The sequence below is a fragment of the Peromyscus leucopus genome, chromosome 16_21, assembly GCF_004664715.2.
Source record: "Peromyscus leucopus breed LL Stock chromosome 16_21, UCI_PerLeu_2.1, whole genome shotgun sequence".
Classification (NCBI taxonomy): domain Eukaryota; kingdom Metazoa; phylum Chordata; class Mammalia; order Rodentia; family Cricetidae; genus Peromyscus; species Peromyscus leucopus.
Window position 1 is genome coordinate 74,148,142 of NC_051084.1, and position 13,531 is coordinate 74,161,672.

The 13,531-nt window shown below is 51.5% G+C and overlaps 1 protein-coding gene across 1 annotated transcript in view; it reads right to left on the reverse strand.

The window, feature by feature from the left end:
• Positions 1–8,325: 8,325 nt before the first annotated feature.
• The window catches only part of Lrfn2 (leucine rich repeat and fibronectin type III domain containing 2), a 163,926-nt gene continuing 158,720 nt past the window's right edge, over positions 8,326–13,531 (reverse strand). The window contains exon 3 of the mRNA XM_028882494.1: positions 8,326–9,660. Coding sequence (XP_028738327.1) covers positions 8,694–9,660 — 967 coding nt within the window. The 3' untranslated portion in view covers positions 8,326–8,693. The remainder of the gene's footprint in view (positions 9,661–13,531) is intronic.

Genomic DNA, 13,531 nt, shown 5'->3' on the forward strand with positions numbered 1-13,531 from the left:
ACTCTACCAACCGAGCTGCCTTCTGGCTGGGTTCTGGCTTTGGGGAATACAGGCTTTACCAGAAGGGCTCAGCTCAAATGTGGAATGTGGAGCCAAGGCCCCTCCCCGCCCTGGGCTAGGACTGAAATTCATCATTCAGGGCTTTGCTGTTAATAAGACTAATAAGAATATTCATGGATATTGAGCAGGGAACTCTAATACTTATAGAGGGAGGATGGGGAGGATGACTTCCTTTGCCAACCCTGAGTGTCTGACATACCTGAAATGACTATGCTATAATTATAATAATGATTTCAATCTTGCGTGTCATTAATATTAACGGTTGCTGTCAGTCTACCTTTTCCAACTTGATGGGAGCTGTGTGCGACCAGGGCACTCCACAGGTGGACTCACTGAACTCAGTACTGAGAGTTTCCAGAAAAGGAAACTGAGCCCAGGAAATAGGACCCCGACCTGGGTCTCCCCTGAGCAGCCCCGGCCAGGAGCAGCCATTCCTGTCTGTCTGGGGTTACTCAAGAGCCTCCAGGTTTTGCAGCTTCCGGCAAATGTGCTCTGTTCTTTCTCCCTCCTCCACCCTTCCACACCGGGGGCACCTCGAGTTTCCGCCTTCAGCCTGTTTGTCCTGGTACAATCGTCTAGTCGTGACAGGAACCCTGCTCCACTCAAAGCCAACTATTCCCTCATCCCTGGTCTTCATTCCCCTTCCCTAAGATATGTCAAGATGTTAGGGCTTAACATGTGATGGAGGGGGCTGGAGAGATAGCCCTTGGCTAAGACCATGTGCTGGTCTTCTGATTGGTTCCCAGAACCCACACTGGGCAGTGGCTCATAACTTCCTGTAACAGCAGCTCTGGGGATCCAAAGCTCCCCTGCGGCCTCCAACGGTACCCACACACATAGCATACACACATAAATAAAAATATCAAACATCTTTTTAAAACACATTCTTCCAGTCAGAGGGACCGTCTTGAGCTGTGGGGCTCTGGCCAGTCCGTCTGTGCATCTTTCCTCAGGTAAGCTCTCTGGAGAGTTCAGCTGTTTCAAGGTGCATGAGGCATCTTTATAAGAACCATTGTGTGTTCCACCCTTCAGGGAAGTGCGGAATGCCCTCTGGGGCCAACAATGTCCTTCTCACTCTTATTCCCCTCCATGCTGGACTTGGTGCTAGTACCCAGCTCATCAGAAGCAGACTGAATGAGTCCCTGTGGGTTTCTCCATGTCTCTCTTTCTCTTCAGAGCCCAGTCTCCTGAAAAGCAAGGGTCACACACCTGTGACATGAGACACAGGTGACACTGTGCTTCTAATCCCCTCTGAAGTTCTGTTGTCAACTTGAGAGCAGATCCTGTCATCCAATGAAGTCGCTTGCTAGGGGGTGAGCTACAGTTCAGCTCTTCTCTCGCTTCTCCTGAAGCTTGTGATAAACTGAGGTAACTCATCTAGAGCTCTTAGGAAGCATGTGACCTGCAGGAAGGTCGTGATAAATGTCAGCTGTGATTATTAGTTTAATTTTGTAGTTTGATATGAAAATGTCAGCTTTTATCTACCCATAAAAAGTTTAAGGAATTTCCCGTAGCTGATCTGAGTAGGTAAACAACCAGACTATTTTTGATAGAGGTATGATCCTTGTCTTCTCCCACCTTCCCCAGAAATTGATGAGGCAAACAAGGCAGAGGATTGGGGTTGGAGTAAGGCTTCATGGATTAACATGTGTGTGTGTGTGTGTGTGTGTGTGTGTGTGTGTGTGTGTCATGCATATGTCTGTGGTTACATATCTATGTGGATGGACCTGCATACACGCCCCCAGAAGGGCAGATGGAGGTCAGAGGTCAGAGGTCAGAAGACACTGAGTGCCTACTCTTCATTCTCCACCTTATTCCTTTGTAACAGGGTCTCTCACTGAATCTGGAGCCTCGGGTTTTTCAGCTGAGCTGGAGGGCCAGTGAATTCTAGTGAATCCTTCTGTCTCCAAGCCCCTCCACCAGGTTTACAGACATTCACCTCCATGCTTGGCTTTTACACAGGTGCTGAGGATCCAAACTCAGCGCCTCCAGCTGTCACGGTGAACAATCTTACCCATGAGCCATCTCTCCACTCCGGCAGTGTTCCTTCTCAAACAGCAAGGTGTGTGGAATCCCTGCTGGAGGGAACAGGAATGGGCACCTGAGGCCTTATAGAACAGGAAAGCAGTGCTGCCCTGAGGCATCAGGCAGGCCAGTTAACGCAAGTAGCCGGACTGGGATGGCTTGGGGGAAAGGGGACATCTTGGAAGTTGTCAGGGGCATCCAAGGAAAATAAAACTAACCATTGCAACATCTATAAATGTTAAGAGTCACTATGAGGTGCCCCAGGGAGCATAAATGAACAATTACAGAGGAGGTAAGAAGTCAGACAGAAGTGTTCACCCTCTGCTCTCCAGACGGACAGCCTGAATGGAGAGCCTGGGGCAACGGGAGGCTGGCCAGTGGGCTGAATGGAATCCTGTGGGGATGGTTGTAGTCCCAGATTCCTTCCCATCATCAGAGGGGTCAGCATGTAGCTGTGGGATCCCCTGGTGTTTCCAAGATCAGGTGTTGAGATTCTCCTGCCCTACCCCCAGATGTCACCCGTGGGAGATGGTAGAGAAGAACGCTGGCTGTGATAGGTCAGCAGCACATTTGGTTGGAGGTTCGAGGAACTGTAACATCAACCATCTCGTTAAAAACAGTAGCAAAATCAAGGAAGAGCCCGTAACCTGGCTCCACTTCCCCTGAGTGATGATCAGAAGACAGTGGCCAGATGTCACATAAATTGAGGACAGGGACAAGATTATCATGGTATCAGATGATCTACCATGGCAGTGGTGGAAACTCAGAAACATAGCTGTTATCGTTAATACCGATGGTCAGCTTGGTGGGATACAGAGTCCCCTAGGCAATATGGCTCTGGGCATATCTGTGAGCTATTTCCAAAGAAATTGAGCTGAGGAAGGAAGCCTCACCTTAAGTGTGGGTGGCACCATCCCACAGGCTGGGATCCTAGACTGAAGGAAGAGCTGGAAACCAGCACCCATCTTCCTGCTTCCTGACTGGATGCCATGTGACCACGCCTTCACCTCCATGATGGACTGTACCCCATTAGCTCATGAGCTGACAACCCCCTTCCTCAAGATGCTTTGCATAACTAGCATGGGAGGCAAAGGCTGACTCCGCTCTTCAGTCTGGGGGAAAGGTTATTGCCTTCAGCTAGAAGTTGCCGGGAAGGAACCCCAAGAGCTTTGTTGTAGAAGCTACCCGATGAGGAAAGGGAGAGTCATCCCTAAGGTGGTGGAAGCCGAGAATCTACAATGTGAAACACACAGAGAAACTTTTAAACTGCGAAGGGGCATTGTTCCTGCAGATGTTAGGAGAACCGGGAAGGCTCTGTTCTGAAGACTTGAGAAGCTCAGGTGTTTATCTGTGAAAAGTTTTCTTGTCACAACAAACCCTTGCCTCTGCCAGGTGCATGGTACAGAACGTCTGCGTGTGGGAATCTAGGTGTGATATTTCGAGCATGGTCAGGTTTTGACTGCTGCCTGCCTCCCATCTTTCTTTTGAACCAGCCAGTTCGCACCTCCAGCTGCAGCTTGCAAAATTCTCAAGGGCAATAGGAAGAAGACAGAGGAGGCCCACTCAAAGCCTGCCTGAAACGTGGACAGAAAGCACATCGAGACTTATGGAAAACTCTGTTCCAGACTGGGGGCAGTTCCTCTCTATGCAAGAAACGGGAGCCTGACATCTGGACATTTTCAATTACTTAACAAAAAATGACACTGTTTGAAAAAAGCATGTCTTTTAGAATTTCAATATTTACAATGGGGGAACGAAAAATATTCCCTCCGAGGGAAATCCAAGGGTGTGTCAATACCAGGACTGTGGAGAAGTGGATTTAGCTCTTTGCCAAAAAGTTTGACAATCAGCTGGGGGTTCTACTATGGGCCAAAATACCTTTTGGCTGACCAAGAGGTATCCCTCTATGGGAAGGTAGACCTTGACAGTAAGTAGCTTCTCAAGGAGAACGAGGCTTTGGGACTAAAAGGAGTAAGAAGGTGGGTTTGGTTGTGGTCACATGCTGGTGTGGGGATTTGTGCATTCAGGCAAACAAGCTATAAGCAGAAGGGACCAGATGAGGCTGGCTAGCCACTGGGCTTCCTGGAAGCCCCCCAGGGGGAGAAGGGGGTGATCACAGATTGAGCTGGGCAGCATAGTGTGATTCATAGATACCTGCTGGCCATGGGAAAGCGTGTGCTGCAAATACAGTAAGGTCGATGTGGTAGCTGGAATGTCATTGGCCCCCATAATCTCATAGGGCATGACACTATTAGGAAGTGTGGCTTTGTTGGAGGGAGTGTGTCACTGTGAGGGCAGGCTTTGAGGTTTCTTATGCTCAAGATACCACCCAGTGTCTCAGTTGACTTCCTTGTTGCCTGCAAGATGTAGGACTCTCAGCTATTCCTCCAGCACCACACCTGCCCGTGTGCCACCATGTCCTCCACCATGACAGTGGACTGAACCTCTGAAACTGTAAGTGAGCCACCCCAATTAAATGTTTTACTTTCTAAGAGCTGCCATGGTCGTGGCGTCTCTTCACTGCAATAGGAACCTTAACTAAGACAGCCCAGAAAGCCCAAAGTGAGGTCAGCATGAACATTTAACCATGGCTTTAAGTCTGGAGTCAATGCCTCAGAGTCTGTCAGAGCTGAGACCCAGTCAAAGGCTCCAAAGAGAAATTATGTGTCTGAGAAGCTGTGTTGTTGTTCAGTGTTGTCTGTCCCTGGAGGAAAGGAGGAAAACTGCATGAGGTGGGTGTCAGGGGTGTGTGCTGAAAAGAGCGCAGGTTTCGCAGTCAGATTTCTCATGTGACCTTGGACAGGTTCCTTAGCCCTCCTGAGCATTGAGGGCTTCGCTGTGCTATCACCTGCCGTGAGAGAACGTGGAGACAGCATAGTGAGGCACTCCGGTGACACATGAGGCACTGTACCTGGAAACTGTCAGATCCCACAGACATTCAGCAGACACTTACTTCTCTCACCTCCCAGAAGCTGTGCCTCTAAGCCCCTTATATGTCTAGACTCACACTGTCCAATATGCTGGTCTGAACTAGCCCCAAGTGGGACTCAAGTCTTTTAAAGGTGGTCGGTCCAAGATTATACACCAGATTATGTACAGTATCTTTCCTAATTTCATAGAGGCTGCTTGTTGTCAGGGCATTTTAGATGTACAGACTAGAATAAAGCATCTTACTGATATCAGTTTTACCTGTTCATACTTAGTTCACTGTGGCTACAAGAACATCCAAATTAGAGTGGGTCTCCCATTTCACTTCTGTTGGGTGGCCCTGCCCTGCCAGACTATGCCTGAAGACAGACTCAGAGGCTGTGTGCTAGGGACTCACTGGCTTTTTGACTTTGTATTTTATTAATTTTATGTACTTATTATTTTTACTTTGCAAGGCATTTAAAAATGTATACGTGTATGTGTCTGTGTGAGTGAATGCCATGAGTGTGTGGGTGCCCATAAAGGCCAGAAAGAAAGTGGATTCCCTGGAGCTGGAGTTACAGGTGGTTGTGAGCTTCCTGATATGGGTGCTGGGAACCAAGCTCTGCTCCTTTGTAAGAACAGCAAAAACTCTTATTGCTAAGTCACCTCTCCAGCTCCTACTCCCCCCCCCCTTATTTTAATCAAGGTCTCAAGTAGGTTGGATTGGCTTACAATTCACTGTGTAGCCACGGTGACCTCGAACTCCTGGCCCTCTTGCCTCTACTCCTAGTGCTATGACTGCAGGCTGGCTTTTGATAAATAGTGTTATCTGGGGCTCAGCCAAAACGACGGGAAGGCACCTATGTTTCCATGGCCTTGTAAGGCACCAGCCGAGGTCCAGGAAGTAAAGGAGCTGGCTCAGGCTGGTAGAGTTGGTTCATCATGGCCAGAGGTGACTAGAGAGACACCAGGAGAGGCTGAGGACAGGCCTCTCCCTTCTTGGGCAAGTCTTCTATCTTTGATCCAGCAGTACAGGCCCTCTCTGCACGTCAGGAGACACCAATACCTTGTACATGAACTTGGCAGGAAACACTCACAAACACAGGTGCAAGGGAAAAATGTTACTTCAACGGCATCTTTAGAAAACCAAGAGTTTCCAGAGAAATGCACAGCGGACATCCACAGACGTGAGAAGATTCCTTTTCCTCCCCTTCCAGGCAATGTGGTGTGGTTATTTTTGAAAAGTGTGCATTTTACTCAACTTTTGCTAGAGGAGAAGATGGACGCTTACATTCTGACCCTCCCAGGGGGGGCATTGCTCCCCCAGCCGAGTCAGAAACACAAGGACACAAAAGCAGCTACGTGTCATGCCACCATGGCTCTGAGTCCTGACCAGAAGAGACAGTGGGTCGGTTCCTCCCTTTCCCATCCGAAGGCGAGAAGGAAGGTGGCCTTGGGACCACTTCCTCTGTGGATCACTCGAACAGGATGGGTGGGAAGTGTGCAGTGGGAGATTGGAGCAGGGAGGAAAAGAAGTTCATTTCAGGGGCGTTTTGTTTTGAAGCAGGGTCTTGTATAGCTCAGGCTAGCTCAAACTGATCATGTAACAAAGGGTGACCTCAAACTTGGGATTCTCCTGCATCCACCTCCCAAGTGCTGGGCTTGTAGACATACACCACCGTGTCCAGTTCTCTCAGTGCTGAGAATCAAACCCAGGGCCTTGTGCATGCTAGGCAGGCACCCTACCAACTGCGCTATACCCCTGGCCCTAGAAATGTCCTTTCAGTGGGTTAGTATGACAGAAGAGACCTCCCATGGTGCCTAGGCTGGTGTGGAAAATGGATTTTGGTTTCTGGAGACACGAATCTGGTGTTCAGGTGAGTTTATCAGAACTGGCAAATGATTTGTGGGAAGACAGAGGACAGGCAGGAAAGGGGGCAGCCGGGGACGGAGAAGAGAAGGAGGGAGGAAAGAGGGTGCAGGCGTGGCCGGGCCACAGCGCCACCTGCAGAGACAGTGTCATCGCTGTGTGTGTGCTTGGCGGGGCTTGAGGCCCAGCAGCTCAGCACCAGCTCTGAATCCCTCGGAACTTTGAAGCGTGTTCTCACTGGCCTGCTTTGTAGGCCGTGTGCCTGGCATGTAGAAGAAGGGAGTGCAGGCTAGACCGAATGATTGAGTTAGGAAGACAGAGAAGAGGGAGAGGTAGTGTTGGGCTCCGAGGAGAGAGCTGGCAGGCAGGAGACAGAGCCAAGGCATGACAGAGGCAGGCTGGTGCTTTGTCTAAAGCAGCTGTCCCCAGATGTGTGGGAGGAGGGGTGGGGTTCACGCCCAGGCGCGCATGAGCCAAGATGGCCTTCTGCTCCTATTCCATTACCTCCGTGGACAAATACTCCACAGGGAACCATGAGAAGGCACCCCTCACCCTGCCATGAGCACCTTGACCCATCACCTTAAGGAACATGAAAGGTACAAACTGCACAGAACTACCCTAATTGGGGGGAAGACAGCATCATGGAGTAGAAAAACCTCCCCAGGAGGTAGGTAGCCTTGGCCTCTGCTCTGGCTTGGTCACATTAGGCAAGCTTGTGCTCCGGGGAGAGGGAGGACAATTTAAGGATGGGTTGATCCCAGATCCTCCCAAGCTCTCTGGAAGAATGTTTTAAAGAGGATTCAGCGTCTGCTTCAAACTTCTAGCATATTCCCGTTGTGCCATGGGAGGTAGGGACAGCCCCAGAGGCTTGTGTTTCACTCAGGTTATCACCTAGAATTGTGAAGGGCTAGTTCATCTTTGGAAGCCTTCCAGAACCTTCCAAGGGCTTTGCCAGGTGGTCCAAAGAGAGAGGCAGCCTTTTCCGTGTCATCCAGTGGCCTGTTCTCATGGTTCCAGAAACCAGCCTGACAGTCTAAGGTGCCCCCCGATGCCGCATCTGCTTTACCTAGAGTCCTTTTGATCAGCACAGGTCATGCAGATTCCCAGGAAAAGGGGCCGCATCCTCAAAGTAAGATCCCTTCCACCCCCCACCCCCACCCCCGCCACAAAGCCCTTTCTCAGGCCCCCCTGTAGCTTGGGGTTAACTTTCTAACTCAGTCTGTTCTGCTGAGTGTGGGTGTCGTGTCTGGGAAACAGATAACTGGGTCATTCACACACCCAGGGCAGGCTATAGGGCTGGGGAAGGGTTATGGGGTCTCCGGTCAGGGGGTTCTACAGAACACCGAGCGAGAGTCTTGTTGACTCCTCCCACCCCACCCTCACCCCACCCCTCCTGCCTGCTGGGAACACACTTTCACAAGTAGAGGACACTCTCGATTATCCAGAAGAACGAAGAGGAGTCTGGGAAATGGAAAAATAAATTAAGAAATCAAAACAACACTGGATCCATGAGCAATCCGAAGCCGCTTGCTTGTCGCTACATTTGTGAATAGAGAGGCAGTGTGTGGCCTCTCCAAACACTCAGGGCTCAGTCTGACACTTGAGCGAGTCCCATTCCCTGAGCACACCCCGCTGGGTGGTGGGGACAGGCCTGGGAAGGTGACATGGGGAAAGGGTGCAGCTGGGCAGAAGGACATGAGGCTGACAGGGAGACAAGACCGTCCCTGGATGTAAACATCACCATGGAAACTCCACAAATACTCTCCAGTGCTGACTCTGTCCCCTTCCTCTCCCACTGAGAATGGGAGGAAGGGCGATCCTGCCCCGGCTACACAGTACTTTCCATTACCCACTCTGAGCTGCCAAATGTCCCCCGGGCTCCCACCAGGTCACTCTCCTCAAAGGGTAAGAGCATGCCATTGACAGACAGGCTGCGCTTCGTCCAGATGTTTGAGACCCGCCTAGGGGGGCTGTAGCCACCAGGAGCAGCTGCGGCTGCAGCTGAGAAGTCTCCCATGTCAAAAGAGTGGCTTCTTTTGGCCTTGCCCTCCAGGGGCAAAGGGAGAAGGCTCCTGGCACGGGTGGCCGGGGGCCCCAGGAGTGGCTCTCGGTCTGAATGGTGGCCCCTGGCCGACGTCCCTGCCCCTCTGCCTGCTGGAGTCCTGGAGTCTAGAAGTTCTTCTTTCTTTTGACTCTTGAGGTCCAGGGAGGCAAAGGCTCCCATCAAGCGGTCCAGGCTGGGCTTGGGGCGAGGAGCAGGGGGTGGGAGCCTCCAGGGACCCCGGCTCAGGCCTGCAGCTTCCCCGCTTCCCAGGGAGCTGGAGGAAGAAGAGTCACAGGCCCTGGCCAGGCTGGTACTGAAGTCCATCAACTCATTACGTACCACAACCTTGGGTGGTGCCTGAGGAAGCTGCCCGACAGATATGCCACCCAGAGGTGGAGGCTGGGCCCCATTGGTCTGTGAGTACACATTGCTGACAGTGGCTGCTGCCATCTTGCCTGGAGTGTCGTGGTTGCAAACCTTGTACCGGACCATGAGGATGACGATGAAGACCAGCAGGGTGGCCACAATGATACCCCCGATGATCAGGATCATGGTGCCCCCCAGGATCTGGCTGTGCATAGATTGGCATTGTGGGTAGTCAGCCTTGGTGAAGAACTGGGCACAGCCCACAATGTTGGTGGCTGTGAGGGTCGTGGCTGTGTCGTCCCACATGGCCAGCACACACAAGTCGTAGCCCGTCCCGGACACCAGGTTGTTGACCACGAAGGCCTTGTTGGAGGCTGGGATCATCCTGGGGAGGGAGGCAGACACAGAGAGTCAGAGAGGGTGGGGTGATGGGGGGCGTGGGCAGACACAGAGTGATAGAGACACATGCGGGCCCACTGCAGAGGGGGGCAGAGACCAGAAAAGATGGAGACAGCGGATAAACAGTGATGAGGATGGAGAGAAGGGGGAGTCAAGAGTTAGGAGTGTGACATAGAAAATGGCGAAAGAATGATTGACATGTGGTCCAGAAGACCCAGGTGACAGGCAGGGAGAAAGAAAATATGAGAGAGAAATATTCTGGGATGGAGTGTCAGAGAAAAGGAAGGAGACAGCAAACATTCTCTCCAGGCTTGCTTTAGTAAGCGCCCATATGAATTCGAAGGTGAAGGGAAGAAAAACGGCAGCTGAAAGTATGGATGAGGGGAGACATCTAGACGTGGGGCAGAGGTGGAGCTGGTGGCAGTGGGTGGGTGAGAGAGGGGAGCAAAGTCACCTGGGAAGGACAAGGAGGACTCAGGAATGAGGGGGGGGTGCCCCTCCCCCACATCTGTTGCTAACATCCCTCCACACACTAGAGGGCGTCGGAGATCCTGGAGACCTCTCTGGGCCTTTGCTTTGGGAATCAGAGCCCTGGTCCTGCCCTGAACCTGCACTCAGCACCTCTCTCCTGCAAGAGTCCTCCTGGTGGGAAGGGAGCAGTTCCTGTTTCCGGTTGAGCAAATATATTGCTCAGAGCGGGAGACAGTGACCCCCTGAAGCCCAGGAAGCTACCTTGACTCCCAAGGGGCAAGTACTCTATCCCTGCACCCCACTCATGTTACATCCAGTCAGCACACTGGCTCATCCAAGAGACCTGTAGCGGAGTTCCTGGAGAGGAAGGCCTTGCCTGGTCCCTCCATCTTTGAGGAAGGATTGACAGGTATCAGTGTCCCCACATGGGGCCGTGTCCATGGCAGCCTGGGCTCTCCTGGAATCTTGGGAACAAGCTGATCTCTAAGACCTTTGCCGTGACCTCCAGTTTCTGTTCTGCCCAGAGATGGGATCTGGGCCACGGCCATAGGCAATCCGATCCTGCAGAGAGGTCAGCCTCAATGTAAGAACACCCCCTGCAGCTTCCCTGTACCCCTTTTCACCTCTAAAGCCTTCCACCCTCCTGCCCCTTGAGAACAAAACAGCTCCATCAGCTCCCATCATCCTCTCAAACTCAGAGCCCAGCAACATAATTAAGATATCAGATATGAAATACCAGCGCCTGAAGTCTTGCACCTGAGAACCTGCTGGGAGGACTGAGCAGACAGCTATTGACAACCCATCTACCCCTGGGGGCTGCTGTCTTTACCCACGCAGCTTGGGAGCTCCCTTAAAGGAGATTCTCCAAGCCCCGTCTCTAGCCCTACCCCACAGGGCATGGGATGGAAGAGGCTGGCACAAGCAGCCAGCTAGGTCCTGCAGACCAGCTCCTTAGATCTGTCTGGGACTTTACAGCCTTCTCTTCATCCAGACACCATGACCACAGAGCGGCAACTGTGCGCTTAGCTCACAGAGTAGGAAGAGATGGCTGAGGACCAGAGAAGTTAGACGTTTGCCCAAGGTCACACAGCTAGGCAGCTGCTCACTCACTGATGGATACTGGAATCTGTTTTCTCCTTTCATTGAAACAATTCTTTATTGGGGGTGTCAAGATGGCTCCGTGGGTAAAAGAGCTTGCCTCCCAACCCTGGAACCCCAGAAGGGTGGATATAGAGAATCAACTCTACAAAATTGTCTTCCACACATGGGCCACTGCATATGTGCGTGTGCACACATACACACATTAATAACAAACGATTGTAAAGAAATGCGGCTTTCCATTACATTTTACGTATTTATTGTGTGTGTGGAGGGGATGATGCATGCATGCCATGCTGTGTGTGTGGAGGCCAGAGTCTGTTCTCTCCTTCTATCACAAAGGACCCGGAAATGCACTCAGGATCCCAGGCTTTGTGACAAGTGTCTTTACCCCCAAGCCATCTTGCCACGCTATAAATAAAGTTTTTTGTTTTTTTTTTTGTTTTAAGTCCTCAGTGCCCTGGAGCTGATGACACACCCATTTCTCCAGAGCACTGCTCACCATCCTCTGCGGCTCGTGATCACCTAGAAGATTCCAAGCCTGAGCAGGATCCAAGGCTAGGTCCTGGTGTGGCCAGTGCTGAAGGAGTGCAGGAGACACTGAGGCTCACCAGCTCTTCTCCTGGGGTCCTGTGGTGCCGGTCAGAGCAGCAGGACCCAGCGCCAGTAAGAACAGAGCCCGCTGGCAGCTGTGGACTAGGCAGTCTGACCAGCTCCTTGTTTGTTCTCGGCAGGGCTGGTTCTCAGGATCCTCACTTTGCAGGTGGGGAGGCAAAGGCACGCCCGGGCCAGGCAGAGAAGCTATGGGCCATGCTGAGTCAAGCCACAGTACTGTGACACCGGCTGAGGGAGCTGCAAGAGTACACCCTGAGAGGAGGGGATCGTGTCCCGGGACGCCTGCTATGAATCACAACGTTCCACTCCTAAGGTGTCTAGCCCTACCAGCCCCAGGACATGGGATCACGAGCCCAGAAGTCAGCTTGAGATTAGCTATGTTTAGGGAAACAGAAATGAGTCTGCTGTTGGTACAACCAACCACACTGGCAGAGGGGAAAGAGGGTTTGACTCAGTGGTAAAGAGAGCTTACTGCTCCTGTAGAGGACCGAGTTCAGTTCCCAGCATCCATGTCAGGTACCTCAGAACTGCCTGCAGTTCAGCTCCAGGGGATCTGACACCCTCTTCTAGCCTACTTAGGTACACACACACACACACACACACACACACACACACACACACACACACACGTGCGCGCGCGTGCGCGCGCATGCGCGCGCAGCTAAATCTGAAAGCCTGGCTGGCAGAATCAAGTTTGCCTTTCCCAGTAGCAGCTGCCAGCTTCCATTGGGCCTTTCTGTGTGTGGAGGTCTATGCACATGGCTTCATTCAACCTCCTGACACCTTGAAGGAGATCATGACTGTCACTCCCACTCAGAGAGACAGGAAGCTGCTCTTCCCTTTAGAGAAATGATAGAGCTAGGACCAAGTTGGGTCCATGGGGATCCTACTACTGTGTGTGTGTGTGTGTGTGTGTGTGTGTGTGTGTGTGTGTGTGTGTGTGTGTATGTAGATGCATAGACATGTGTGTATATGGAGGCCATATGTAAACCATAGGCATTGTTCCTAAGGTGACTTGCCCACTTTGATTTTTGAAATAAGGACTCTCATTGGCTGGGAATGCACCAGTAAAGCTAGGTTAGATGATCAGCAAGCCCCAGGGATTCTGTTCTCACTGTTCTCCCATTGAGCTTTTCATGTGGTTTCTGTGGCCTGAACTGGGCACTTTAACAACTGAAGAAATCCCCCCCCCGTCCCAGAAATGCTATTCTTATTAATCCAAAGCAAGACCTTCCTGTCTCCAGGCTTGAAATGGAGCTCATCTCCTACCTGTGAGTTCTTACATACCCCATCATGCTCCCCTATAAAAGCTATCCAGTCATTCTTGAAGCAAGTCCAGAACTCTGGGGTCCCCCTACATTCCTACCCATACCCCATCACTCAGGTAGCTCTACCAGCTAAACAACCCTGCCCAATGCCATACTCAGGCATTTTCACTTTTGGATCTGGAAGTAAAATAACCTAGCTCCTGAGATGCTTGGCAAGGGTCAAGAATTAATTACCTGTGACGCACAAGTCAAAGTTCCTCTTCAGAGATTCCAACCTTGACTAACTCCACCCTCTTACTTCTTGCTCAAGTAAGAGCATTCCAAGTCAGTCAGGGCCTGGAGAGGCAGAGGCACAGGCACAATCTAAAGCCAGTTTTTAAGCTGGGATGATAAACCTGGGGAGGT